The 26,997-nt window shown below is 45.4% G+C and overlaps 1 protein-coding gene across 1 annotated transcript in view; it reads left to right on the top strand.

Annotated features, from left to right (window-relative positions):
• The window catches only part of LOC311245375 (solute carrier family 23 member 2), a gene marked incomplete at both ends in the record, with an annotated part of 453,290 nt that overhangs the window by 420,813 nt on the left and 5,480 nt on the right, over positions 1 to 26,997 (top strand). Inside the window, one exon of the mRNA XM_084335217.1 lies at positions 13,859 to 13,967. Within this exon, the coding sequence (XP_084191343.1) occupies positions 13,859 to 13,967 (109 nt within the window). The remainder of the gene's footprint in view (positions 1 to 13,858; positions 13,968 to 26,997) is intronic.

Genomic DNA, 26,997 nt, shown 5'->3' on the forward strand with positions numbered 1-26,997 from the left:
AAGTGTGGGGTCCCCAAAAAAATTCTTAAATAAAATGGGGTCGTGTTATGAAAAAGTTTGAGAACCCCTGTACTAAAGTATACTTTCTGAAAGTAAACATTATAGGGGTGTAAGAGGACACAAAATTCACGATTCTATACGTACCGCGGTTTTGAAGTCACGGTTGGGTATATTTTCTGTACAGCGGGAAAAAATAAATGCAAAACATAAAATTACTTTTCAATTGCGTCCAATTTATGGGCCCAGTCCAGCTTCGCTGATTGAATTCACAATATCTCCAGCATTGTCTGTTGTGAGGATGAACCCTCCCGACCTCTCTGTCCTCCATTCTGCCTCCTTCAGCTCCTCTCCCAGATGGGATGGGTGCTGCTGACAAAGTTTGCAGAACGTGACTTTTCATGTTCCACTCTGGGGCGATGAGGGGGCAGCCACTGTTAAACGGCTGAAATGCAGATGAGAGGGAACTTGGGAGCGGGACTCGATCACATACAACACAAATGTTTCAAACCTGCATTCTCCACAACGGAGTGGTCACAGATACTTTGTGATGGAAACACCTACAGTATGATGTTAATTATTAGCAGGAAGAGGCTACTTAAATGCCACAGGGAGGTAGGTTTGCGCTTCATTCTTTTTTCCTTTGTACCGGTGATATTCAAAGCGATTTACAATTTGTTCCTCACATTTTACCCGTTCACTCACACATTCACACACCGATGGCAGAGGCAACCATGCAAGGTGCCAACCTGCACTGAAGTAAAATAGCTCTCATTTACAGTACAATAATAGTGTGAATGCAATGAGTCTAAGTGGCAGTGTATTAAAAGGCTAATGTGAAGCGTTTTTAGCTTACTTTTGAAAAGATTTTAATATTTTAAAACAGGATATGGGAGGGTCCTTTGTAATTTGCGTTTGCTGTACTGTTGAGGCCGGGCTGTGTTAACTCTTTATCTGCACTAAGCTCTTCTGTGCTAACTTCAGTTGTTAGGATGCCTCCAACATCTGGCTCTTTGCCAAAGTTACATCATGGAAACTCTGACTTTTGAATTGAAGTTCCGCGCACAATTTAGGTTCTGGTCCGCATGTGTGCGGTTAATGCTAGTCTATTAATACAGTTCACAGCGTGCACTGAATCTACAAGGAAGGGGGATAGAGATAAAATGGCTATAGTCATCATTTTCACATGACTATAACATTAACAACCACATATTGGCTAAATCAACATATCTTCTGTTAAACGAGATTGAAAAGCACGCTTTTCATTGTACTGAATCTTTATATATATTGAAATTGTACTTTTGATGCATTTTGGTTACATTCACTTACCAAAATAGAAAATGTGTAAGTGTAGGCTACTTAGATTACACTTGCAGCATATTAATGACTATCTAATATCTATAAACATATACTTGCATGAATGCCGAATCTGTAGGCAAGGGACAAGATTTAGATTTTGGTATTGCTATCGATATTGTTCTGGTTTATGTTTGTAGTCCGACTAATATGACCAATCACGTTTGAGCGAGGACTTGAAATGTAGGCGGCGATTTCTAGAGGAACTTGCTTTAATTGCATGCAGTAAAACAGTTTGTGTGGGAGGAGCGAGAAGAGTGGCAGTTTGTGTGGGGGCGACAGTCGAGGAGGTAGAGCAGTCGTCTGGTAATCCGGAGGTTCCCGTGTCGAAGTGTGCTTGAAAGAAAAGACACTTAACCCCTAATAGACCTATCTCAAACCCTGCCCTCTTTTTTGATCCTCCAATCACAACTGTCGCTTACAAAGTTTGTCCGAGGTAAGCGACAGTTGTGATTGGAGGATCAAGAAAATAGGGCAGGGTTTGAGATAGGTCCATTGCTCCCAATTGTTGGCAGCTTGCATGTGTTAGCGTTAGCGTTTTAAGGGAGCCTACTTGTAGAGCATACTGTCCTGACTGTGACTATAGACCCTACTGTTGTGGTTGTTGTGCCAGGCAGGGAGGCTGTGTGCTGGAGAGCGTGAATGCAAGTCATGTGGCTACCTTCTGATTGATGGCGCGCTAGCACCCTTTTCCCATTACTTTGAACCATGAACTAAAAGGCTTGTTATCATACAAACAAGGGACTAAACACGTTTAGCAATTATGCCACAACAATGTGGAATGCCCTACCCACAGCCGTAAAAAAATGTGAGTCAGTGTTTCCCACAGGATTTAGTGAGACTGTGGTGGTGGGTGAACCTCTGCCCCACTAGGGGTGTCCGGGGGCATGCCCCCCCGGCACATTTCTTTTTTTAAGTTTTAAAGTTAAATGCATCAATCTGGTACACTTTGAGAGCAAAATTAAGAGGCTAGATCTATGATGAACTTTGTGCTCAAAACACAAAATCGACTAGACACTAGACTAGACTAGAGCATACATTTGAGCCATCAAAGAAATTAAGCAAAAGTGGTTACCTGTGTTGAACTAGTTTATTTTTTAGAAGGAAAAAAAATAGACTGGATTACTATTACGACTACTACCACACTACTGATACATCCCTATTGGCAAACTTTATATAAAAAAAATAAAAAAAATACTTTTTTTAATAGAAATCAAAATATTATATAAATATAATCAAATAGACGGAAATCCATCTCAAGACGGGACGCTTTAATGCCTGTGGTTGCCTCTGCCATCGTGTGTGAATTTGAGTGAATGGGTCAAATGTGAGGAACAAATTGTAAAGCGCTTTGGATACCCCCACTATACTATAATAAAAGAAACAAATAGCTTTCAAAGTCGGATTACACAATTGCCTTTGAGAAAATGACAGGAGTTGTGTAGAGGGAGAATGTAGGAGAATAAAATGTAAAGAGGAAGTCTTGGCCCAGATATCAGGAAGCATACGCCAGCAGCCGGCGGCTACACCAGAAGCACAGAAAGATTGGCCGTCACCCCCAGAGGCTAAATCATAGTCAGTAAAAAAATAGAACAAAGAAGATGATAGCCGATGGGTTCCGAGATTGATGACTATCATACTAAACATGTGCTTTGATTTAGTACATGAAAGCATATAAAGCATATGTCATGGTGCACATGAAAGCACATTTCATGGTGTCATTCAAATCATGGCTGCAGCCCGAAGACATCTCCCTATCAGAAGGATCGTATATAGGAAATACAGTTCCATCCGCCATGATGAACTACTCAAGTCCATAACAGAAGCAGATTCCTCCCCCTGACAGATCCTCAAGGATCCATTCTTGGACCTAATCCTCTTCAGTATCTACATAGGAGACATCATCTAACGCCACCTCCTGAACATCCACCTCTATGCCGATGATATACAACTGTACCTGTCTTCTTCAAACAACATAAACGTTAGGTTATGACTATAACCAAGTTCTGTTAGTATAGCGACGCTCGGCGTCACTCTCTGCACTGTCCTCGCACACGTGCACACGCACTGAATAAAGACCACAATGTACCTTTAATCCCAATATTTGTCTGACCACACCCCTATCAGCTTACCCATATAAGCAGGGGTGGGGCCACCCACTCGCCTCCTTCCCAAGCTTTCACCACAAGGCGAGATCAAGGGCTGCAGCGGCGTCGGACGCCGAGCGTCGCTATACTAACAGAACTTGGTTATAGTCATAACCTAACGTTCTGTATCGTATTAGCCCTCGCTCGGCGTCACTCTCTGCACAAGGGAGGCCGAGCGAGAGCTATCGGCCGACAAATACATCCCGCTGAAAGCCCCCCACAACCATCAGAACAGGGAGGGCCGAGCCCCCCCGACCCACCCTAATGGAGGGCACCCCCCCTATTGGGGCTTCACGGGAGGGCGACGGACCCGACCGTGCGAAGAGGCACTCAAGCAACTCAACGCACAGGGTGAGCAGACCGTGGCTTGACCCCACGACTACACACACGCACAACCCGCATGCCACCCGGGAACGAACGGAGGAAACAACCTCGTTACTGCCCCCAGAATCACGGGGTCAAGGGCAAACCCAACCTTGTGGCAAGGCCGTAGCAGCGGAGCGCGAAGGAAGACCCAGACCCACCAAAGGGACTGGACCCCCTGGAACAGGGGCCCGGAGAAGTCCATGATGCCAGCATCAAGACCCCACCAGGTGGGCACTTAGTGACCCCGCCCCCCACATCGCCAGCGTATCCGGACAAAGGCCCCTCAGCCGAGCGGGCCCTGTCCCCCCAATAGTACACCGCCTGGCACACTGACCCTGCAGAACAGGCACTCAGCATGGCCGTAAGCACACAAAAAAGGTTAACCAACGGAAGCAGGCAGCGCACCGGGGAAAAACCAGGCAACAGGCTGTTAACCCTAGCCTGGAGACTGCGGACGAGACAGGCGCCAGAGGGGACAGCTGAACACAGCCGCCCAGGCGGAAGGGGCGTATGCTGGCGTTGTTGCATGACCAAGCCTCCATTTAAAAAAAACCCACCCAGAGGGGTTGAGGCAGAGAAGGCTGACACGATTGGCAGACGTCATGAACGTGCAGGGGCACCCTCAACCGGTGAACCCGGGAGTTGACACTGCTCCAACACACCAGGGAATCAACCACCTTGGTGTTACCCAATGCGGCGGTTGTTCCTATAACCCCTCAAGAAAAAACTCCAAAACACACCTGCGAGTATAAACCGGCTATACCGCAGTACAAGTGTTTCAGTTTTCAAAAAGGGTTAACCCAGGCCTACGGGTCGACGAAACATTACTTCGGACCGGGCCTGGCGATACGGGAAGCACAGGGTCACCAGAGGAGGCAAAGACCACCCCAACAGGCCCCTCTTCGCCATGCGTGAGAGAGGAGCGAAAAATAATGGAGAACCAGCCCCTAAGCACACCGTACTTGGTATTCCCAGGCGGTCTCCCAACCAAGTACTAACCAGGACCAACCTGTGTAGCGGCCGAGATCTGACGAGATCGAGCGTGTACAGGTTGGCATGGCCGTAAGCCATTACGACAGTGCTGAGTAAAAAACGTACCCAACCAGGGTCTCCATAGTGCTTAACCCTGTGACACCCGGACCAACCTGGCATTTTTCCCCCTGAAAAAAGCCCAAGTCCCTCAGGGTACCAGAACAGCAGATCTGCATCCCCGGCGGACAACGGGTTCAACTGATCTGGACCAGCGTGACCAGAACCAGTCCCGTGCCCTAACCACGCCGACATGCCTACTCCAGGAGAAGGGGCAGATATGCGTGTTGATCTTAAACATGAAAAGAAGGCGCCACCCAGACGTTCGGGCAAACCGCGCCCGGTGGCCCACCCCCAGGGCGTGAGACCCCTCTACATATGTTCAGATCCATTCCGTCATCATCCCCCAGACATGAACGAGAATCCGTCGATGACAAAAAACCAGGTCGTTGGATTTGGTCGTCGGAAGAGGAAAAACTTCCATCCCAGTTGCTTTATAAAAACGCCGTTTTAACCTCAAGCAACCAAGGCGTGCCAGTCAGTCGCCTGTTTACAGAACACCCCGAGCTAGCACTATACGTGCGTCGGGACACACCCACATCAATGAACATGCTATTTAGACCTGTCATTGAATCCCCAAGGCGCCATGGGGAACGACAAGAGGGGTGTGACACTTCCTAACTCCAACTCTTTTTAGTAGAAAAGAAGGAAGCACCAACAGTATGTATCCCAGTCTACACAGCCGGGGGTAAAAATAGTTCACATTTTTACATCCCACCACCCTCCCATAGGAAGGAGACGGGAATCCCCAGAGAGACTTCCCACGCGAGCTGTACAGATTGAAAAGAATATATTGCACCTTGAGCCATGTAAAAAATTGGATTTAGGGCTCTCCGGGGAGGAGGCACTGAACCCATACACACTCAATAATCGAATTGAATCGAATACATACACAATAGAGTAGGACTCCTTCTAGAGGGTCCACTCACCTTGACAATCTGAGGAGGAGGCTCTGTACTCTGAAGGAGGCTCCCTCACATGGAAGGAGGAGTCCCGAACAGAGTTACCTGAACAGCACACGGAAGTCCTACCAACAGAGACGCGCACGGTGACGTACTCTATGGCGGGGGAATTTCTGCGGTGCACACGCCCAATATTCCAGGCCGTGGGACCATGAAACTCCCCCCCACCCCGTAACGTGCGGGACCGCAACGTGACAGGTACCTTGAAGGACAGGTGGGTTTACCCCTGACCAACAGAAAAAAGGGGGAGAGGAAAGGTTACCAGTTCACCCCTTTACGACCCCACACCCATGATATGATGTAATGACAAAAAGAGAGTATGACACAGTCATAGTCAGCTCTATGAAGCGTCTGACAGCTTCACACAGCGCATGAGCTAACCTGCTATCTGATTTTTACTAAGGAAAAAAACACAGAATAGAGAGGGCTCTTCAAGAGCCCCGGTACCAAACTTACACATGTGCTTCTGTTGCCAGTCCAACCCAGTTGTAGGTCACATGACACACACAACCCATCATCACCTACAAAAAATGGCAAAAACACTCTACAGAGGAACGCCGTTTTTCATAATGAGAGAATACATAATTCTCGATTAGTATCGGCCACAGGCCTTGCTAAGCACACACGAAAGCGACCAAACAATCTTTTCTTTTAGGAAAATAAAGTTTCTCCAGCAGTCTTAGCACAACCTCAGCAATCAAGCTAAGGGTTACATCGCATCCCTACCACACAAAGACACAATGTAGTGCAACAACATGTCTGATAGGAGGATGAAGAAGTCCCCAGGGAACCGGGGGGAAACACAATCCTCCTACTTTACCCTTAATACGGCCAGTTAAAACAGGAAAACCTGTTAATATGTGAACACACTGTTCATTGTCATTACAGGCTGAGAAAAGAATATTCTTTACTCATTTGTCACTAAGCATAGCTTTATAGGTTAGTTAACCCCCTTAGTTGTGAGTACACGTACATATAAACACACATGATGTTTCTCAACACAACAAACCAGATCATTTTCACATCTGAAACAACAACCCGATTTGCACGGAGAAGCTAAATACCTAGTGACAAGACAATTCACACACAACTCGCGTCGTATCCTAAATGTAGTGCAGTAACACTCGTTTTGGAAAACATCGTTATTTACAAAACATTTAGAAGGTAAAGCCAGAAGAAGTGTATAAGGTCTGGCCAAACCTTCCCTACCCGGAGCGTAGATCAACGAAGTTCAGTCTCAAGACACCGTAGAAAACACAGCCGTCCTGTGTTGTTCGATCTGGGCAGCGTTGCCGCTCCAACCCGTCGCTACGGTCCCCTTTGTTGACGCAGGCTTTGCCGTCCTGGCCCAGGGCAGGTTCGACGAACATCCTCTGTCAAAGATGACGTCGTAGTCAAGAGTGTTTAAAACATGTTATAATCAAAGCACGTTCAACAGAGTAGCATTAAGCTAACGGCCGCTCCAACCATCGGTCGCTACTGCCCCTGCCCGCGAGACGCCGAGCGAACGGCGAACGCGACCAGAGGGGAGCTCGCGGCGGCGAGCGAGGAGCCGGAGTTACCCCGCGCTGGGCCTTGGCCGATAGCAGCAAGCTAACGTTTCCTAGTGATCACAGCAGGCTAGCGCCGCAGCTAACAGCTGACTGGCTAACAGTAGGCCCAACCTATGTAGGCCACGCAGTGATCACAGCAGGCTAACGCCGCAGCTAACAGCTGACTGGCTAACCGTAAGCTAAGCAGCTATCACCTGAACTTGTACACAATGATATAACACTCACCCAGACAGGCCGCCGTTCTGAAACCCTCCTCACTTTTTAAGAGAAAAGAGAAACAAGATGTGAACACAGTTTTACAACGGTGATTTTACCAACACCCGACGGAGCCAGCACAATACCGAACTGGCCTGTGTAGCTGACTTGAACACAGATCTTCCGCTATCGAACATCTATGCCCATATCTCCTTGTGAAGGAATACTCTCATTTGGATATGAAAGAAGGGGCTACACGGTGACAGAGAGATATCCACTCGTCCAGAAAACACAGGGATCACCAGTGTTAATGGTCGCGGCCCACTAGTTAAAACTATAATGGGCTTCAGACCAAGGTCTTCTGTCGCCCAAGAGGCTGAACAAAGGACCCTAGCCTGGGGCCGGTTTTCATAAACATTGTCAATTAGCCCCCATAGCACTAACAGACAAGTGGAGCCTGCCCGCAAACATAACTCACCAAAACCTGGAACCCACCACTTCTCACAACAGCGGCACGTCCTACAGCCCAGCTGTGCCTTTACCGCAACCAGCACACAGCAAGGACTGCAGTTGGAAAAGCATGTAGCGGCGCGAACTCCCAATACGAAAACCGGTGGAGGATTTTTAGAATGATCATCATCTTCCAGACACTCCAGTACGAAGACAATATCGCCGTATTTTCTCGAAAATAGTGAGAGAGAAAATAAAGATATGATGTCAACGTATCCTTGTTTTCCAACTCTTCTCCTACCATCACATCACTTCAAGTGTGGGGATCTACCGAGGCACTTCCTTGTGGTGAAAGCGAGAAGGAGGCGAGTGGGTGGCCCCACCCCTGCTTATATGGGTAAGCTGATAGGGGTGTGGTCAGACAAATATTGGGATTAAAGGTACATTGTGGTCTTTATTCAGTGCGTGTGCACGTGTGCGAGGACAGTGCAGAGAGTGACGCCGAGCGAGAGCTAATACGATACAGAACTGCTACTTGAACACACTATCATCCTGTTTCGATGACATACAAACTTGGAATCGAGGCGACCTCATCAGACTCAGAATCTGTTGTATTGTCACTTCTTCTATTCCTGTTGCAGCATAGAGGAGAACAATTATTTTGTTCTTGGCTCCTCGGTCTCGCTGCAGCTTTGACATGAAGTAGTATAAATTCAAAAATGAATAAGCAATAATAAAAAAAGAAAATAGCACTCATTTACAAAAAGTTAATTAGCTAAATAAGTAGCTCTAGCTAAAAAGAAAACTTCTACAAAACTAAAAATGCATGGGTGTAGTGTGTGCACGTGACATCAGTAGCAGGAACAACGATAAAATAGCACTGGATTACCCCAGTCCTGTGGGGTTAGGGGGGAGAATGAGGACATTGGCTCTTCTAGGTGTGCGATTTAAGGTATTGTCTCAGGACGACCAATACTTTGAACACACTTTATATCCTAAAAATATACTTTCAGTATGGAAAAATTTACACATTTTTTACTTGGGTTTGCTCAAGGATACTTGGACAGATATGGACATGGACCCAATGATGCCCTCCATGAATGTATTCTTAGACTTTATTTAGTGCATGTTTATTTAGTGCAGCATTTATTAGATTTTGGGCACTTTTAGGAAAATGAATTTATCAAAAATTAAATTGCATAAAACCTTAAATGATCAATTAAGCTTTATAGTCATTTTGTCAGGAATCATAATATGAACATTGTTGTAAACATCACTTTATGGAATTTAATATATTTAACACTTTTCCTAGAATGTCAGAGAACATTGTCATTACCATCATGTTACCAAATAACTCTTCAAAACGTAAAAAAAAAAGTTTAAAAGTTGTGCTTTTAAGGCATTTATGTAACATTATACCTTACTTCTGATGTATTAGTGGTTTGAAATATTTTACTTGAATTTAAACATGCTTTAGATCTTTAGATATGCAGCCTTTTAAATATATTGCTAGATCCTGTCAAGAAAGATACAATTGCTACAACAACAGGTCCATGACTCTTGTTTTTCATACATAAAATGTTAAGGGAGGGCTTGTAATATAGGAAAACATGTAGGAAAATGTCAGATTTAAACTATTTGTTACAAATTTGTTAAGAAATATGTCATGTGTTGGTAATGACGTACTGTTGTGGTAATGACGAAATGTGATGGGAATGACATTTAGATAGATTTATTGAATTCATTCATGGATACAGTAACACAACATCAGAATCATATAGGTATTGTACCATCAACAACTGGATACAGGATAGGAACATCTAAGAAACCATCTAAAAAACACTGACAACCTTTATGGTTTCAAACAACATACTTTAACAGTAGAAGAGGTTTGATCTTTTAACATGCCTACATCTTCTTCTCCATGAGGGAGCATACTTGTTTTCAGACAGAGGCATTGAGCATCATATGTCTTTTAGTAATTGGTTGGGGCTCTGGGACAAGGCCCAGCACATTTTCCATTCTATACCATATTATGTCGTCTCTCTGTGGCCAGAAGAAACGTTTTTCTCCAATCTGACTCATTGTTTTGACCAGAACAGAACTGTCTGAATCCACATCTTGGATACCACCGGGATAAGCATCTCCATCGTACAGCACCACACACCAGTGTCCTTTCTGTCCTCCAGTGATGTCTCTCACTTGAAGAGATGGACCTTGGCTTTGGTCTGATGTACGGGCCATGGTTGGTTGCCCTTCATCAACTGTGTGGTCATCTGGTGTTGCTTTAAAGTCCACCGTATGTGGGTCATATCACTCACAGTCACCTGGAGCTGAACAGAAGCAGCTCAGGGTCCTCCATTTGATGCTGCCTGGCTGGTGTATTTTCATTGTACCACATACTGTTTCCAGTTTCTCTGGTAGCAAGGTGTCATTGTTTTCAATCTCATTCTCAGAGATGTAGAATATCTTGACTTTGGACTGCTCTTTTGAGAGTGTTTCATAGACCACCTTTCCATTTGGGAGATCTATTCCTTTGCAGACAATGTCATCAGCTCTGCGTTTGAAGGCTGCACCAACCCTATCTGCTGGCCCTTGCCCCCTTCCCATGTCCAGCCTCCAAGAAGTTCCATGTCACCTTATTGAATCCAAGTTCAAAGGGGACAGTGTAAAGAAGAAAGAAGTTTTTTTTTGAACGGTATTGGGTTGTTGGACCATCACTTACAACATGAAGGGTACGTGCAGATGGAGTAACCTCTCTCAAGTAGTTAAGCACAGGGCTGACTCAGGTGTGCCCATATGGCAGGAGGATCATGTTGCATTGAAGATGAAATGGAGCAGAGTGAGGTGATCCCATTAACTGTGTAGGCAACTGCAGTGTGCAGGGAGACTTGTTTATGAGAGTCTCCAACATGTACTGCCTGAATTTCAGAGGCATATTTGCAAAGATAATTCTCTGCTAAATCTATATGAAGGATGATGTCATCTTCTCCACAATCTTGCTTCAGACGACTCAGCACTGAATACTGATGTTGGATGTTGAAGACATGTCTTCCAAACTTATCTTTCAGCATTGTTGTGAAGTCTTCCAACAATTCTTGAGTGGTACCATAGACACGGTCCTTCACTGTTAAATGAGCAGTGAACTTCAATCTTGTTCCATCTCTTTTTTTTCCCTCTCGTTCCTCAACGTTAGTTTTCCATTCCATCCAGTGTGTCTGTTCACCAGGATCAAATGTACCGGTTTCAAGCTCTTTTGCTCGACAGTGTACATGCACTCTTTAGTCGGGTTCTGGCAACATAAAGACTCCATCAAACACTTAATGTTGCTAGGCTTTAGCACTTTGTGATGGAGCAGTTTGTCAGCCATCAGTTGAGTGTTTGCATGTGTTTTACACAAGCATGTGTCCCTATCACGGACTGTTGGCCTCACTATCCAAAATGGGCAGGTTTTGCATAACTTACTATAGGAAATCTTGAGCAGTGGATGTTCATTCTTGAATTTCCGCCAAAGACTGTACAACGTTTCATTCAGAAAGCGCTTTTGCATTTTCACTTTCTTCCAATGTGTTTCTCTTTCCTGTTGTTGCCTGTGAGTTGTCATCACGTTCCAGAAACTCTTTAACTTTTGTTCTGGTAGAGAGAGGCAATGCATTTGCATGTTTCTTCTGAAGTCCAGTTCCTCTTCTTTATTTCCGCATCATCTTTGCAGAGAATCCAAGTTCCTTTTGAGCCAGATACACCAACTTGTACTTTTTCAGAATTTCCCCCCTTAGAATCTTTGAAATTACTTGCTTCTCTTTAGTGTTGGTGTCTCGCAGCTCTGACACTAGACTAGAGTATTGTGGAACAATAGTGTCTTCCTGAGATCACATTTCTTTGACTTAATTTGTTGTTTTGATTTTGATCGTGGCGATTCTTGTGGTTTGAGCTTATTTGACAGTCTTTCATATCATTTTTTATATTTCTCCATATTTCGTTTAGCTCTCTCCAACATCAGGTTGGCTTCACACAGATCTCTGTAGACTTTACTTCTGTTTCTGTTTACCTTTTTTCGTCCTCTTTGTTGTGGGGTTTCTTGTGGTGTAGGCTCATTGGGACTTTCACATCTGGCAATAGGGACAGGGACAGTATTGTGTTGCTCAGGCTGTTCTGTTGGTGACACTGGTGGGCTATTCACTCTTAGATAGTCATCCATATTTCGTATTTGCTTATCGTTTGTTCTTTTGTTTCTTTGATTGATTCGCCATTGACGCCTTTTATATCTTTGTGTGCATTTGGGCAGCTGAGATATGCATTGCAGCTTACCCGTCTATTTTCTCTTTTTATACCGCTCTTTTTCTTTTTGTAAGTATCCTTGATATTGTTCTGGGTCAGCTTTAAGTCTGTCTCTGTATGATTTTGACCTTTGGCCTGTTGATTTGGGTGCCATGGTGAAGACACTAGCATAAACAAATACAAAAACCAAGAAATAAATAAATAACAATAAATATCAGTTATAAATGAGGCACAACATATATTTACATATACATTATACATATACATACAAGTAATGTTATCAACAACAAAAAAGCTATAAACAGATATATTTGTCATTACCACCACACATTGTCGTTACCACCACACTTCATTGTGTGGTGGTAATGACCGTAATGGTAATGACATTTTCATAATTTTAAGCTAACAGCTAGCATAACATCAAACTTGCAAATATTAAATTCTTAGCTGGCTAGCAATGTACTCAATGTACCTACAAATATGAGGAGGTTTAACTAAGATTCAAAAGCATTATCAAATTATAGTGTGTACTACATATTCTGTAGTATGAGTAAGTAAATGTGAAAATATCTTACATTCCTGGTGATCAAAACGTCAGTCTTCCACTCTGACAGCCATGTGCTCCACTGTCACTACAGGTTGTAATGGCTACCAAAGCAAGGGGCGTAGCCAAAACTTCATTGTATTGCAAATTGTCCAACGTGATGGCAATGACACAGATATTAAGGGACAAACCTATTTTGATTTTCTTTTTCACAAATTGTACTTAAGTTAAATATTTGGCAGAAAATCATTGATTCAAATGTAATTATAGTAATATATACCTAAAAGTATTGTTTTTTAATAGTTTTTTCTAGAGAAATACAAGACCAAACTTTAAAACTCTGGATTGGGACATGGTGAAAATGGTAAAATTCCAACATTAAACAACAAAAAAGAAGATAAAAAATGTATGTTTCAAATTGAATAATTAAGTCTAGGTAAGTAATTAATTATACTAATCAATGATAGCATAAAGAATCTGGAAAAAAAAATCTTTAAAATATATCCCAGGGACATGAAAATGCCCCAAATCAAATAATCACCCGCATACGGCATGACCTTAGAGTTAAATTGGGTCCATGAAGCACTGTTTGAAGCTAAGGAGCTCCCTGTTGTTTTTACTGTGTTTTCTTTTCATATCTAGTTTTTTACAATCTAGTTTATGATTATGTATCCATTATACAAAGAAGCGTCTTCTTGGCTTACCTTCAGTCTACACTGATTCAAAGAGATGGCTTTGATTTAAGATTACATTCATGATGGTTTACGAGAGGATAACTCTGAGTCAATTCTGCTCCCCAAATTACAAACTGTGGTGATCATACAGTACATGTAACTGAGCTGAGTCAGCTATGGTTCAACGAGCTGCAAATCAAAACTGTTTTTCTTTTTCCCCTCTCTCTCTCTCCCCTGTGACGAACAGTACGTGGACCTCAACTCCTCCAGAAATCTACTCATCTTGGGATTTTCCACCTTCAGTGGCCTTGTCTTGCCAACCTGGTTTCACTCTAATCCTGGCATAATCGACACAGGTGGTCATCCCCCCACACACACACACACACACACACACACACACACACACACACACACACACACACACACACACACACACACACACACACACACACACACACACACACACACACACACACACACACACACACACACACACACACACACACACGAGTGGCATCGCTTGGGTAAAATAACAGAGGATGCCAATTTTTTAGGGCTGTCAGTTTATCGCGTTAATTAGATTAATTAATTACACAGCAAACGATCGCGTTATGAAAATGAACTCAAAATTTATAAAAATAAAAAATACAATTTAAATTATTTTAATTTTAATATTTTTTAATGTCATTCATTCCATAAGAACGTAGAATACACATTTACAGACTTTTTTTAATATGGTCCATTTGCATGTTCTTGGTATTTGATTCTAGGGACATCTATGGATCTCAGGGAATGTATTCCCAGTGTCAGACATTCTGTTACTAGGCTTGAGTAAATTGTAATGAACCAAATGAGAATATGAATACTTTTTTTTTAATCTTTGACTGTGAATAACACCATGCTAAAATTGACCAGACCTGAAAAATCTAAGCAAATGAATAAATGGAAGATTATTAAACAGAAGGTTTTGTAGATACAGTACTGAATTCTGCCATCCGGACACATGCCATATGATTATAGAATATAGAATATCAGGCTTAAAATGGTTATGCGATTAAAATGCGATTAAACCTGTTCCACCCCAGGTGAAAATCTGCATAAAATGTATACCTAGGTAAATGGAATATTGCTCCACTTCTACAAGGGCTATTTGCATATTCTTGGTATCTAGGTACATCTATGGACCTCAGTGAATGTATTCTCAGTGTCAGAAATATTGTGTCTATTACTAGGCTTGCTTAAATTGTGATGAAACAAAGGAAAATATGAATTATGATTTTTCTTTTCATCTTTGACAGTGAATAAAACCATGATAATAATGACCAGACTTAAAAAACTGCCACTGACCTCGTTCAGTACCCTCTTGAGATCATGTGTACAAAATATCTAAGGAAATTAATAAAGGGAAGATGATAAAACCAAAGGTTCTGTATATACAGTACTGAATTCTCCCATCCGGACCAATGCAATTTGAAATATTATTATAGAATATAGAATATATGCTTATACATTACCTTATTATAGCCAATTCGCACATTTATATATATATATATATATACATATAGTATCTTTCAAATGCCCGAGTTCAATTTGGATTTAGTATCACCAGGCGTGCATAATAATAGATACTGATATTTACTGTAATCGACTGTACTTTTTTATTTCCCCCACAGTGTAACCGTTTTGAAACAAATTTCAGATCTAATTGTTCCTACATGCTAACAATAGTGAGGAGAAACTGACTGCGTTTCAATATTTGTCAAAAACGTTACCTTTTGTGGCTTATTATCGCGAATCATAACAATTATTGATATGATTCATTCAGAACGCTGAACTTTGAACCACCATAGTATGTGACAGGAAGTGTAGATCGGAGAAATTTCAATGCTGGCCGACAGCTAAACCTGTTCCACCCCAGGTGAAAATCTGCATTAAAATGTATACCTAGGTAAATGGAATATTGCTCTACTTCTACAAGGGCTATTTGCATATTCTTGGTATCTAGGTACATCTATGGACCTCAGTGAATGTATTCTCAGTGTCAGAAATATTGTGTCTATTACTAGGCTTGCTTAAATTGTGATGAAACAAAGGAAAATATGAATTATGATTTTTCTTTTCATCTTTGACAGTGAATAACACCATGATAATAATGACCAGACTTAAAAAACTGCCACTGACCTCGTTCAGTACCCTCTTGAGATCATGTGTACAAAATATCTAAGGAAATTAATAAAGGGAAGATGATAAAACCGAAGGTTCTGTATATACAGTACTGAATTCTCCCATCCGGACCAATGCAATTTGAAATATTATTATAGAATATAGAATATATGCTTATACATTACCTTATTATAGCCAATTCGCACATTTATATATATATACATATAGTATCTTTCAAATGCCCGAGTTCAATTTGGATTTAGTATCACCAGGCGTGCATAATAAAAGATACTGATATTTACTGTAATCGACTGTACTTTTTTATTTCCCCCACAGTGTAACCGTTTTGAAACAAATTTCATATCCAATTGTTCCTACATGCTAACAATAGTGAGGAGAAACTGACTGCGTTTCAATATTTGTCAAAAACGTTACCTTTTGTGGCTTATTATCGCGAATCATAACAATTATTGATATGATTCATTCAGAACGCTGAACTTTGAACCACCATAGTATGTGACAGGAAGTGTAGATCGGAGAAATTTCAACGCTGGCCGACAGCTATGAATCTTCTCTACAAAATGGCCGCAAAAAAACTACAATTCCCATGGTTCAAAATGTCCATTTCCGGTTCCCGGTCGGATAGACGATTGCATATCGAAAACTTAAAACGATATAAGGACACTTTTAACCTATTGCTAAACTATTGCCAACCTAACGTTTAACATTCTACATGCTTTTGTGACATAGTAGTGATGTTAATACTTGAAAACGGTTGATCTTAAAATCGCTAATTATTTTCATCACTCATAAAAATATGCCTATATGATCATAATGTCAAAAGGGGTCGGTACCGACCCTGTGGGGGGGAACAGGTTTTAGATTAATTAATTACAAATCCTGTAAAGCATTTTTTTTATCGCCTGATTTTTAAATTAAAAAAAAATCTATTCTATTCAAAGATCTATGTCTGTAGATGATATTTTGGTATGATAGCCCTTCCGGAGTGGTCATGAAGTATACCCACCCCCTCAGAAAATTGCATTTCAGATGCTGGTGCATATCCTGCTTTAGACTCACGTAGAGGACATCTGTCAATGTTTCACCATATTGTCTATTTGTCTTTGGTATCATTTTAAAGGGGACTATGTCATCTTTCATTCAAGCTAAGATGTGAATCTCTCTGATATATAGGTCACTGGAGCTCTTTGAACAGTCAACAACAGACATTTGTACACAATTTTCGCCTAAATGATATACTATATTTTAGCCTTGTGTCATCTAGGAGCAACAGGGACACAAAATACAAAATCTACAACACTCTCAGGACCATAAGGATTCAGGAAATGTATAAATGTAGGGATGCTCGATATTGGCTTTTTTACCGATACCGATATACCGATATTGTCCAACTCTTAATTTCCGATACCGATATCAACCGATACCGATATATGCAGGGTTCCCCCCCGCGTGAACATTTAAGGCAACCAACTTGTGTTCAGCTTTTCTCTGATTGGCCACGACAGCCCGCCCCCTTTTGCCACGAGCGCGGCAGAGGTCCCTGCGAGCGGCAGAGGTCTCGTCACTGTACATCAGTGGAACTGTACATTGTAACGTTATATAATGTATAATGAGCGGCAGAGGTCTCGTCACTGTACATCAGTGGAACTGTACATTGTAACGTTATATAATGTATAATGTTATTTCGCGTTTGTAACGTCATAAAACAACTACCAGATTCACACGTCACTGTACATCAGTGGAGGCTGCTGACTGATTAACTAGAAACTGTACGCTGTAACGTTATATGTTATTTCGCGTTTTAACGTCATAAACCAACTACCAGATTCACTCGTCACTGTACATCAGTGGAGGCTGCTGACTGATTAACTAGAAACTGCACATTGAGGGGGTTTGAATCACGCTACATCAGTGGAGGCTGCTGACCAGATTTTTAGGTGAAGCACAAATTATTATATTATATTACATATTAAATTATATTTTTTAAACATCCCCAACGCTGCAACCCCCGCATTCCTCCCAGGTGTCAGGCGTCAGGCTCCTCATTCGCTTCCATTCATTTTGGGGACCATGTTCAAATATCATACTTCTGAAGTATAAACAAACTATACTGCTGTGACGATTTTGAATGTCTTAACATGTATTTACTGTTAGGGTTTGTAACCGACCCCAAGCGCAACGGCACAGAGAGAGTTGTTTCAGAGTTAGCCAAAAACAAGGGCGTGTTTATTCACAGAGTCACAAGATTGAATTAGGTGGAGAACAGAACAAACGGGGAATCTGGCATGTGAAGAATGTTTGCGGCTCTGCAGATTCTCCCAGAAGGTGATGGTGAGGAATTTGCCTGTGACGTCTGAGCCGCTCTGCAGATCCCCCCAGCATACACTCCAGGTGGAAGCGGAGAGAGAGAGAGAAATCCCAGTTAGCTCAGCGCACAATAGAAACAGAGAGGTGACTGATCCAAACAATATATCCCAGTGACTTGATCTTCGGTGTGATACACACAGTTAGCAGTGTCCAGAGAAAAAACAATACGGTAATCCAACGTGTAAATCCAACAACAAAAAATAGGTGAGAACAGTATAACAAAAACGGGATCTCTTCGGTGTTTCACAAACACACAAAAACGATTGATCCAAAAAGGACTGTTTCCAAAAACTCACCAGAGCGCAACGCGTAAAGCGGGCAGATAAACGAGGCGTAGCTTCGTACGGGGAATCAGGTTCTCCAACAGGGATACTTCACGAGAGTCCTGGGGAGCAACAGACAGCGACGGGAAAAAAAGGCAGATGCAGGGAATATTCAAAACGATCCAACATCGATATTAGGGAGATCAGGGTATATAAAGCCACGGGGCGCTAATGACAAGCTGTGACAGCTGCGGGATGAAATTGATCATTGCTCCAGAAGCGTGTGGTGGGGAGAGCACCAATCAACACGGCATCTTACAGGAAAGAAGCGTGAGGCGGGAAATGCAATTGATTAACAAAAATACCTTAAAGGAACGGAGCGAGTGGGTGGGGAGCGGACAAAACCTCACAGTACCCCCCCCTCCACGGGAGCCACCCGGCGACCAGGCCGACCCGGCTCGCCCGGATGGGCACGATGGAAGTCGGTGATCAGGCCGGGATCCACGATGAGCTGGCGGGAGACCCAGCTCCGTTCCTCCGGACCGTACCCCTCCCAGTCCACCAGGTACTGGAACCCCCGACCCCGCCGTCGAACGCCCATCAACCGGCGGACCTGCCACTGGGGGTGACTGTCCACCATCTTGGGAGGAGGTGGATCCGGAGCAGGAGGCATCAGGGGACTGAGAGAGACAGGCTTAACCCGGGACACATGGAAAACGGGGTGAATGTGCATGGACGCAGGAAGCTTAAGACGCACCGCCGCCGGACTGAGTACCTTCAGAACCTCAAAAGGTCCGACGAACCGGGGGTTAAGTTTCTTAGCCGAGGACCGAAGTGGGAGGTCCCTTGCGGAAAGCCACACCCTCTGCCCAGGGTGGTACGTCGGCGCAGGAACCCGGCGCCGGTCAGCCCCACGACAGGCGCGCTCTGATGACCGGAGCAGCGCGGTCCTGGCGATCTCCCAGACCCGACGGCACCGGTCGAGGTGGTCCTGTACGGAGGGGAACTGCCACCTCCGTCTCCTGTGCAGGGAAAAGAGGGGGTTGGTAGCCCAGGGATACCTCAAAGGGTGAGAGGCCAGTGGCGGAACTGACCATGGAGTTGATGGAGTACTTGACCCAGGGAAGGAAACGGCTCCAAGAAGCTGGTCTCTCGGCAGCCACACACCGAAGAGCAGACTCCACGCTCTGGTTCATCCTCTCCGTTTGTCCGTTAGTCTGGGGATGATAACCAGAGGAAAGACTGACCGTTGCCCCCAATCCCTTGCAAAAAGCCTGCCATACCTGGGAAGTGAACTGGGGCCCCCGGTCCGAGACGACATCCTAGGGAAAACCATGGAGGCGAAACACGTGGTGTGTCAGGAGGTCCGCCGTCTCGGCCGCCGAGGGAAGTTTGGGAAGGGCCACGAGGTGAACCCCCTTGCTGAACCGATCCACCACGGTCAGAAGTCACGTGTTCCCCTGGGAGGAGGGAAGACCTGTGACGAAGTCCAGCACCACATGTGACCAAGGACGGCTTGGAATGGGAAGCGGCTGTAATAGCCCGGAGGGTGCCTGGTGGGAGGCCTTGCTGCGGGCGCAGACCGCGCAGGCCAGTACGAACTCCTTGACGTCGTTCCTCATGGTGGGCCACCAGAATCTACGAGCCAGGAAGGAAAACGTGCAATGAACGCCCGGTTGGCAGGCGAACCGGCTGGTATGGCCCCACTGGAGGACCCGGGACCGGACCGAGTCGGGGACGAATAGACGATGAACCGGTACATTGCCTGGAGCGCGATGGAAGCGTAGGGCACGCCTTACCACCCCCTCGATGCCCAAGGTGACGACTCCTACCACCCTGGCCTCTGGGAGGATGGGAGTCGGGTCCTCAGTGGTTGGAGCCCCCTTGGAGTGTAACCGGGACAGGGAGTCGGCCTTCGTGTTGCGGGAACCAGGGCGAAACGTCAGCGAGAAGTCGAACCGACTGAGGAAGCTGGCCCATCTTGCCTGCCGGCCATTGAGGCGCTTGGAAGCACGGATGTACGTCAGGTTCTTGTGGTCCGTCCAAATGGTAAACGGCTCCTCTGCCCCCTCTAGCCAATGACGCCACTCCTCCAAGGCAGCCACAACCGCCAGCAGCTCCCGATTGCCGATGTCATAGTTCCTCTTCGCAGGGAGGAACCAACGCGAGTAGAAGGCGCACGGATGTACCTTCTGGTCCGTTGCCGACCGCTGGGATAAGATAGCTCCCAGTCCAGTATCCGAGGCGTCCACCTCAACGATGAACTGTCTCTTGGGGTCTGGATGGAGCAAGATCGGGGCGGAAGTGAACCTCTTCTTGAGGGAGCGGAACGCAGCACACGCCGCTGGGGACCAGTCGAACGGCAGGGCGGGAGAGGTCAGTCTGGTAAGCGGTTCCGCCACTTGACTGTAGTTCCGGATGAACCTTCGGTAGAAGTTGGCGAACCCGAGGAAGCTCTGTAACTCCTTCCGAGAGGTGGGTTCAGGCCATTCCTCCACGGCCTGGATCTTGCGAGGATCAGCTCGGGTCAAGCCTTTCTCCACGATGAAGCCCAGGTAATCGACGGAGTCGGAGTGGAATCGGCACTTCTCCGCCTTGACGAAAAGCCGATTGTGGAGGAGGCGCTCCAGCACACGGCGGACATGCTGGATGTGTTCCTCGAGGGTCTTGGAGAAGATGAGGATGTCGTCTAGGTATACTACCACAAACTCCTCCAGCATGTCACGAAGGACGTCGTTCATGAGCGCCTGGAATACCGCCGGAGCGTTGGTGAGGCCGAACGGCATCACCAGGTACTCGTAGTGGCCCCTGGGAGTCTTGAAGGCGGTCTTCCATTCATCGCCCTCATGGATACGGACTAGATGGTAGGCACTCCGGAGGTCCAGCTTGGTAAAGACGGTAGCCTGGGTGAGAGGCTCGAAAGTGGAGTTCATGAGAGGTAGAGGATACTTGTTCTTAATGGTGATCTCGTTGAGCTGGCGATAGTCGATGCAGGGTCGAAGGTCCCCATCCATCTTCCCAACAAAGAAGAAACCGGCCGCCACAGGAGAGGAGGAAGGCCGAATGAGTCCTGCTTCCAAGGACTCAGAGATGTATTGATCCATCGCCGCCTTCTCCGGGACGGTCAGACTGTAGAGGCGGCTGCCGGGAAGGGGAGCCCCTGAGCGGAGGTCGATGGCACAGTCGTAAGGCCGGTGAGGCGGAAGGGCCTGAGCCCTGGACTTACTGAAAACCTCCATGAGGTCGTGGTACTCGGGGGGTATGGTCGAGAGGTCCGGAGGCGGCTCACCAGCGGATCTCCGGAGCGGGGGACAGGACGCCGCCTGAAGACACTGGGCATGACAGGAGGAGCTCCAGCCCTTGATGGTACCGGAAGACCAGGCGATGTGGGGCTCGTGCAGCGCGAGCCAGGGCCGGCCCAGGACTACTGGTACAAGAGGGGATCTGGTGATAAGGAACTGGAGTCTCTCAACGTGGTTACCAGCAATGGTGAGCAGGACAGGGCATGTGCGTTGAGTGATGTCAGCCAGGCGGTGTTGGTCCTATGCGAATACCTCCAATGGCCTCACTAGGTCCTCAAGTGGAATGTTGGCCCGGGTAGCAAACTCGAAGTCTAGGAAACTCTTGTCTGCCCCCGAGTCAATGAGTGCCTCCACCGTGGCCCGTTGGTCCGCCCAGGCCAGGGTGACGCTCATCAGATGGCCAGGTGGTGCACGGCTCTGGAAACGAGAAAAACGGCTCACCAGGATCTCCCGGGGTCCCGGCGAGCCTGGTCTTTTGGCCGGGTGGGGCAGTTGGCGATACGGTGTCCCTCCCGACCGCAGTAGAGGCAAAGGCCGGACCTGAACCTCGCCTCCCGTTCAGCTTGGCTCAGATGAGAACGTCCCAGCTGCATGGGTTCCTCCTCGGGTACCGAACGGGAGGGAAAAAAACCACCAGTCGTGTTGGGAGCAGGGCGACCAGCAGTACCGTCACGAGTACGGGGGGTCCGGAGTACCTCTGGAGGTCCCTGTCGGGTTCTCTCACGTCTTCTCTCCTGGAGGTGTCCGTCGATGCAAATGGCGAGGCTGAACAGGTCCTCGAGGGACTCAGGTTCCTCACGGGTCGCGAGCTGGTCCCTGACTGCGTCGTTGAGCCCCCTCATGAAGGTAAGACGAAGTGCTTGGTCGTTCCAACCGCTCTCCGTAGCCGCCAGTCTGAACTCCAGCACGTAGTCGGTAACCCCGCCGCTGCCCTGCCGGAAGGTACCCAACCGGGCTCCAGGGTCCAGACCACGGGCTAGATGGTGGAAAACCCTGCGGAGCTCAGCCACGAAGTCTGGGTAGGAGAAACTCTCAGGTCAGCTGACCATCTGCTCCTAGTAGTGCCTACAACTAGGCGTAAGCTCAGGGGGGACCGTGCTTTCTCCGTTGCCGCCCCCAAAATGTGGAATGAGCTGCCACTGCAGATTAGGCAGGCCTCATCACTGCCCTGTTTTAAAGGCCTCCTTAAGACCCACCTCTTCTCTCTGGCTTTCGACACCATGTAGCTTGTTGATTTTATGATCTTATTGTCTTACTGTGTTGTTGTTGTATCGTTTTGTTACTGTTTCCCTTGGTTTTAAATATTTTTTTTTAAGTACTCTGATCTATTTAAACTTGTATTGCTGCCTATATTTACCTAATGTTTTTTATCTCTGTTTTGGTACTCTTGTTTTTTTTTAATCTATTTTTAGTGCTGCTAATAGTTTTTAATATGCTCCCCCTGTACAGCACTTTGTGCCCCTGTGGCTGTTAAAGCGCTTTATAAATAAAGTTGGATTGGATTGGATTGGAAACAGAAGTCTGCCTCCATTGCCCAGGAGGCAGTGACCCACTGGGCTGCCCGGCCTGAGAGCAAGTTAGTCATGTAGGCCACTTGGGCTCCCCTTGAAGTGAAACGACTGGGTTGATGACGAAAAACCAACTCACATTGCATGATGAATGTGGCACAATCCTCAAAGTTACCGTCGAACAGCCGTGGTTCGGAGAGACGGGGCTCCCGAGGTGCGGGATCGGGAGGCGCGGGGCCTGCCAGGGCTGCGGGTGATGCTCCGGCCAAGGCTCCTGAAGGAAGTGGGGTTACAAGCAAGGTGTTAATGGTGTCACTCAGCGTGTGTAAGTGGAGGAGAATACTAGACTGCTGGCTAGCCAGAGCGCCCAGGGACCCCTGAATAGGCAGGACCTGCTCTCGGAGTTCCTGTACAGCAGCCGCAGCCCTGTCTAGCTGTTGGCTGTGTTCCTTGGTTAACTCTATCTGGACTGCCAATGCTGTTCTGACTCTCTGTGTCGGCTGGGGTCGTCATGGTTGGATCGTAATGTTAGGGTTTGTAACCGACCCCAAGCGCAACGGCACAGAGAGAGTTGTTTCAGAGTTAGCCAAAAACAAGGGCGTGTTTATTCACAGAGTCACAAGATTGAATTAGGTGGAGAACAGAACAAACGGGGAATCTGGCATGTGAAGAATGTTTGCGGCTCTGCAGATTCTCCCAGAAGGTGATGGTGAGGAATTTGCCTGTGACGTCTGAGCCGCTCTGCAGATCCCCCCAGCATACACTCCAGGTGGAAGCGGAGAGAGAGAGAGAAATCCCAGTTAGCTCAGCGCACAATAGAAACAGAGAGGTGACTGATCCAAACAATATATCCCAGTGACTTGATCTTCGGTGTGATACACACAGTTAGCAGTGTCCAGAGAAAAAACAATACGGTAATCCAACGTGTAAATCCAACAACAAAAAATAGGTGAGAACAGTATAACAAAAACGGGATCTCTTCTGTGTTTCACAAACACACAAAAACGATTGATCCAAAAAGGGCTGTTTCCAAAAACTCACCAGAGCGCAACGCGTAAAGCGGGCAGATAAACGAGGCGTAGCTTCGTACGGGGAATCAGGTTCTCCAACAGGGATACTTCACGAGAGTCCTGGGGAGCAACAGACAGCGACGGGAAAGAAAGGCAGATGCAGGGAATATTCAAAATGATCCAACATCAATATTAGGGAGATCAGGGTATATAAAGCCACGGGGCGCTAATGACAAGCTGTGACAGCTGCGGGATGAAATTGATCATTGCTCCAGAAGCGTGTGGTGGGGAGAGCACCAATCAACACGGCATCTTACAGGAAAGAAGCGTGAGGCGGGAAATGCAATTGATTAACAAAAATACCTTAAAGGAACGGAGCGAGTGGGTGGGGAGCGGACAAAACCTCACAATTTACCACCTTCCTCTGCACGAGGCCACAGATGGGTTTTATGTAACACAAGGACAATGAATGAATTTTCTTCTATTTACAAATAATTGTTGATTATTACTGTTACTGTATTGTTTGTCTTGTTTCATGGGTTGCCAAAATGTAATTGCTCTGTGCTGGCTTGCAGGTTGGCGTGCCAAAAGCTTGCACGTTGGCGACAGGGTCCATCTTGAATTAGTTAGTTAGTTATGGCGTTAAGCAACCGCGCGAACACTGCTGATATGGCGATATGGCATTAACGCTAACCAACAACACAACGAGCACCTGCGTGGCGGCGTGTCGTCTCAGAGCACCTGGGGGAGCCTCATGCGCATGCACGGCCGACGCGTCAATCTCTGCCGCGGGCGGCGCAACAACACACAGAGCGGCGGCAGGGCGCGGATAAGGGCGTGTGCTAGCGCGTCACGTGGCCGTGTGGCCAATCAGAGAAACGCTGAACGAAAAGCTGAACACAAGTTGGTTGCCTTAAATGTTCACGCTCCCCCCCCCCCCCCCCCCCCCAAAACTGAATAATCTCAGGTAATTAACATTACATATGTCTTGTTGTGGAATTAACATAACATTATGCATACTTTTGCCAATAAATAAAATCTGAATTTGTTCTTACTTGCTTGCCTGGGTAAATAAAGGTTATAGAAATGTAAAAAAAAAAAAAAAAAAAATCTTTTTTTTTAAACTGATACCGATCTTGTCCGATATCACATTTGAATGCCAATATCGGCCGATAATATCGGACATCCCTAATAATATGCCTATACTATTTCTTGTCAGGGGTGATTGTGAGCCTTAAATTAGAAGAGCAGTACTAGGCTCCTATTAAACTATACAGAACAGCCACTAGGATAATGTCACAAAGTGGTCTGTCTTTATCATACATATACAGAACATAAAGGACACCACAATGAGATAAGGAACCACTTAGTTTTATAAACAACCTATTAAACAGAATAACATTATAAACTAAATTAACATTGAGAGTGAATTATACATTTAATCCCACAGTATACAGTATCGTTATTAATGGGAATAGGCCTATGTCAAAATCTGATTATAGTCAGGCTATCACGATCTGTGTGTACTTAAGATAGAGTTGAGATGGGTAACCTAGTCCAGAATCACCCCATAATGTCACTCAAACTGCTCGTCTCTCTCATCCTCTGACTCCTCGAGTTCGAAGTCAGGTTCTGGATCATCCTGCAGTTTTTGGTTGCTGCATGTCTGTAACTTGCACATACCTGTGCATGCCAGTCCATTTTATAACATTTACATTTAGTCATTTAGCTGACGCTTTTATCCAAAGCAACTTACACGTTCTGTACGACAAGTCATCAGGAAGGGCACAAATCTATCAGCTGAGAAACAATGTTCATCAAAGTGTTGAGTGCTACAGTGTAATAATAATAAGCATGTGTTGATTGCTACAGTTTAATTATAAGCATGTGCAGCTTGGCATTTTGCATGAATGGACACACTTGTATGTTAGCAATTCCAGGACTGCATCTGGTGCAGGTGGGGAGTGCATCCAGTATACTTTTACTTTTAAAATCACGGGAGACTTGATAGGTTATCATCAACAAAACGGGGTTTCCTTTATTTAATTTACAGTTGAATGTGACTTGTGTGTGTGATAACTTGTGTAATGTTAATTGTGTGTATTGAGCCATACTGTATTGTACCCATTCTGCAATATGTTAATAAAGTTTTCAATCAATCAAACAATGCTGTTTGTTTACAGTCACAAGACTCACATAACGTTATGTTAGCAAGCAGGCTATGCAGTAGCATAGGCTTACCTTGTCAATGTGGGTCCTGGACAGATTTTGTTAAATCAGAATATCCAGTCGTGTGGTGGTCCAGGAAAAGTCCTGCGGCCGCTTTGTCGAAAATAAACCTCTTGAAAATTAATCTTGAAAAATCTCCTCTGTTAGCCGAACCAGTTAGCCATTCAGTTTGCTTGTAGTTATCAACATTAAAACTGCGTTGTCCCTTCCCGGCCTGGTGAATGCAGCGCTGTGGTGTGGTGTCTGCATTCCTTTTGCTTTGATGAGCAATTGTTGTTCAAAAGTCAATTTGGTGAAATAATTTTGTAGGAGATAGTCGACAATATCTCTGGCGTCCCCTTCCGCCATCCTAAATCGTATTGTTGTTTGATTGCAATGCTATCTACTAGAGAATTCGAACGTGGCCGCGAGGCGATGACGTTGTCACATTTAGCTTTTAATGTGATTTGATTGGTCTGAACTTCTGGGCCCAGCACGACCAAGGCTGATTAGTCTTGAAGACAGAGCCTTTTGGAATCCCTAC

The sequence above is a fragment of the Notolepis coatsorum genome (assembly GCF_963971535.1).
Source record: "Notolepis coatsorum genome assembly, chromosome: 18".
NCBI lineage: Eukaryota > Metazoa > Chordata > Actinopteri > Aulopiformes > Paralepididae > Notolepis > Notolepis coatsorum.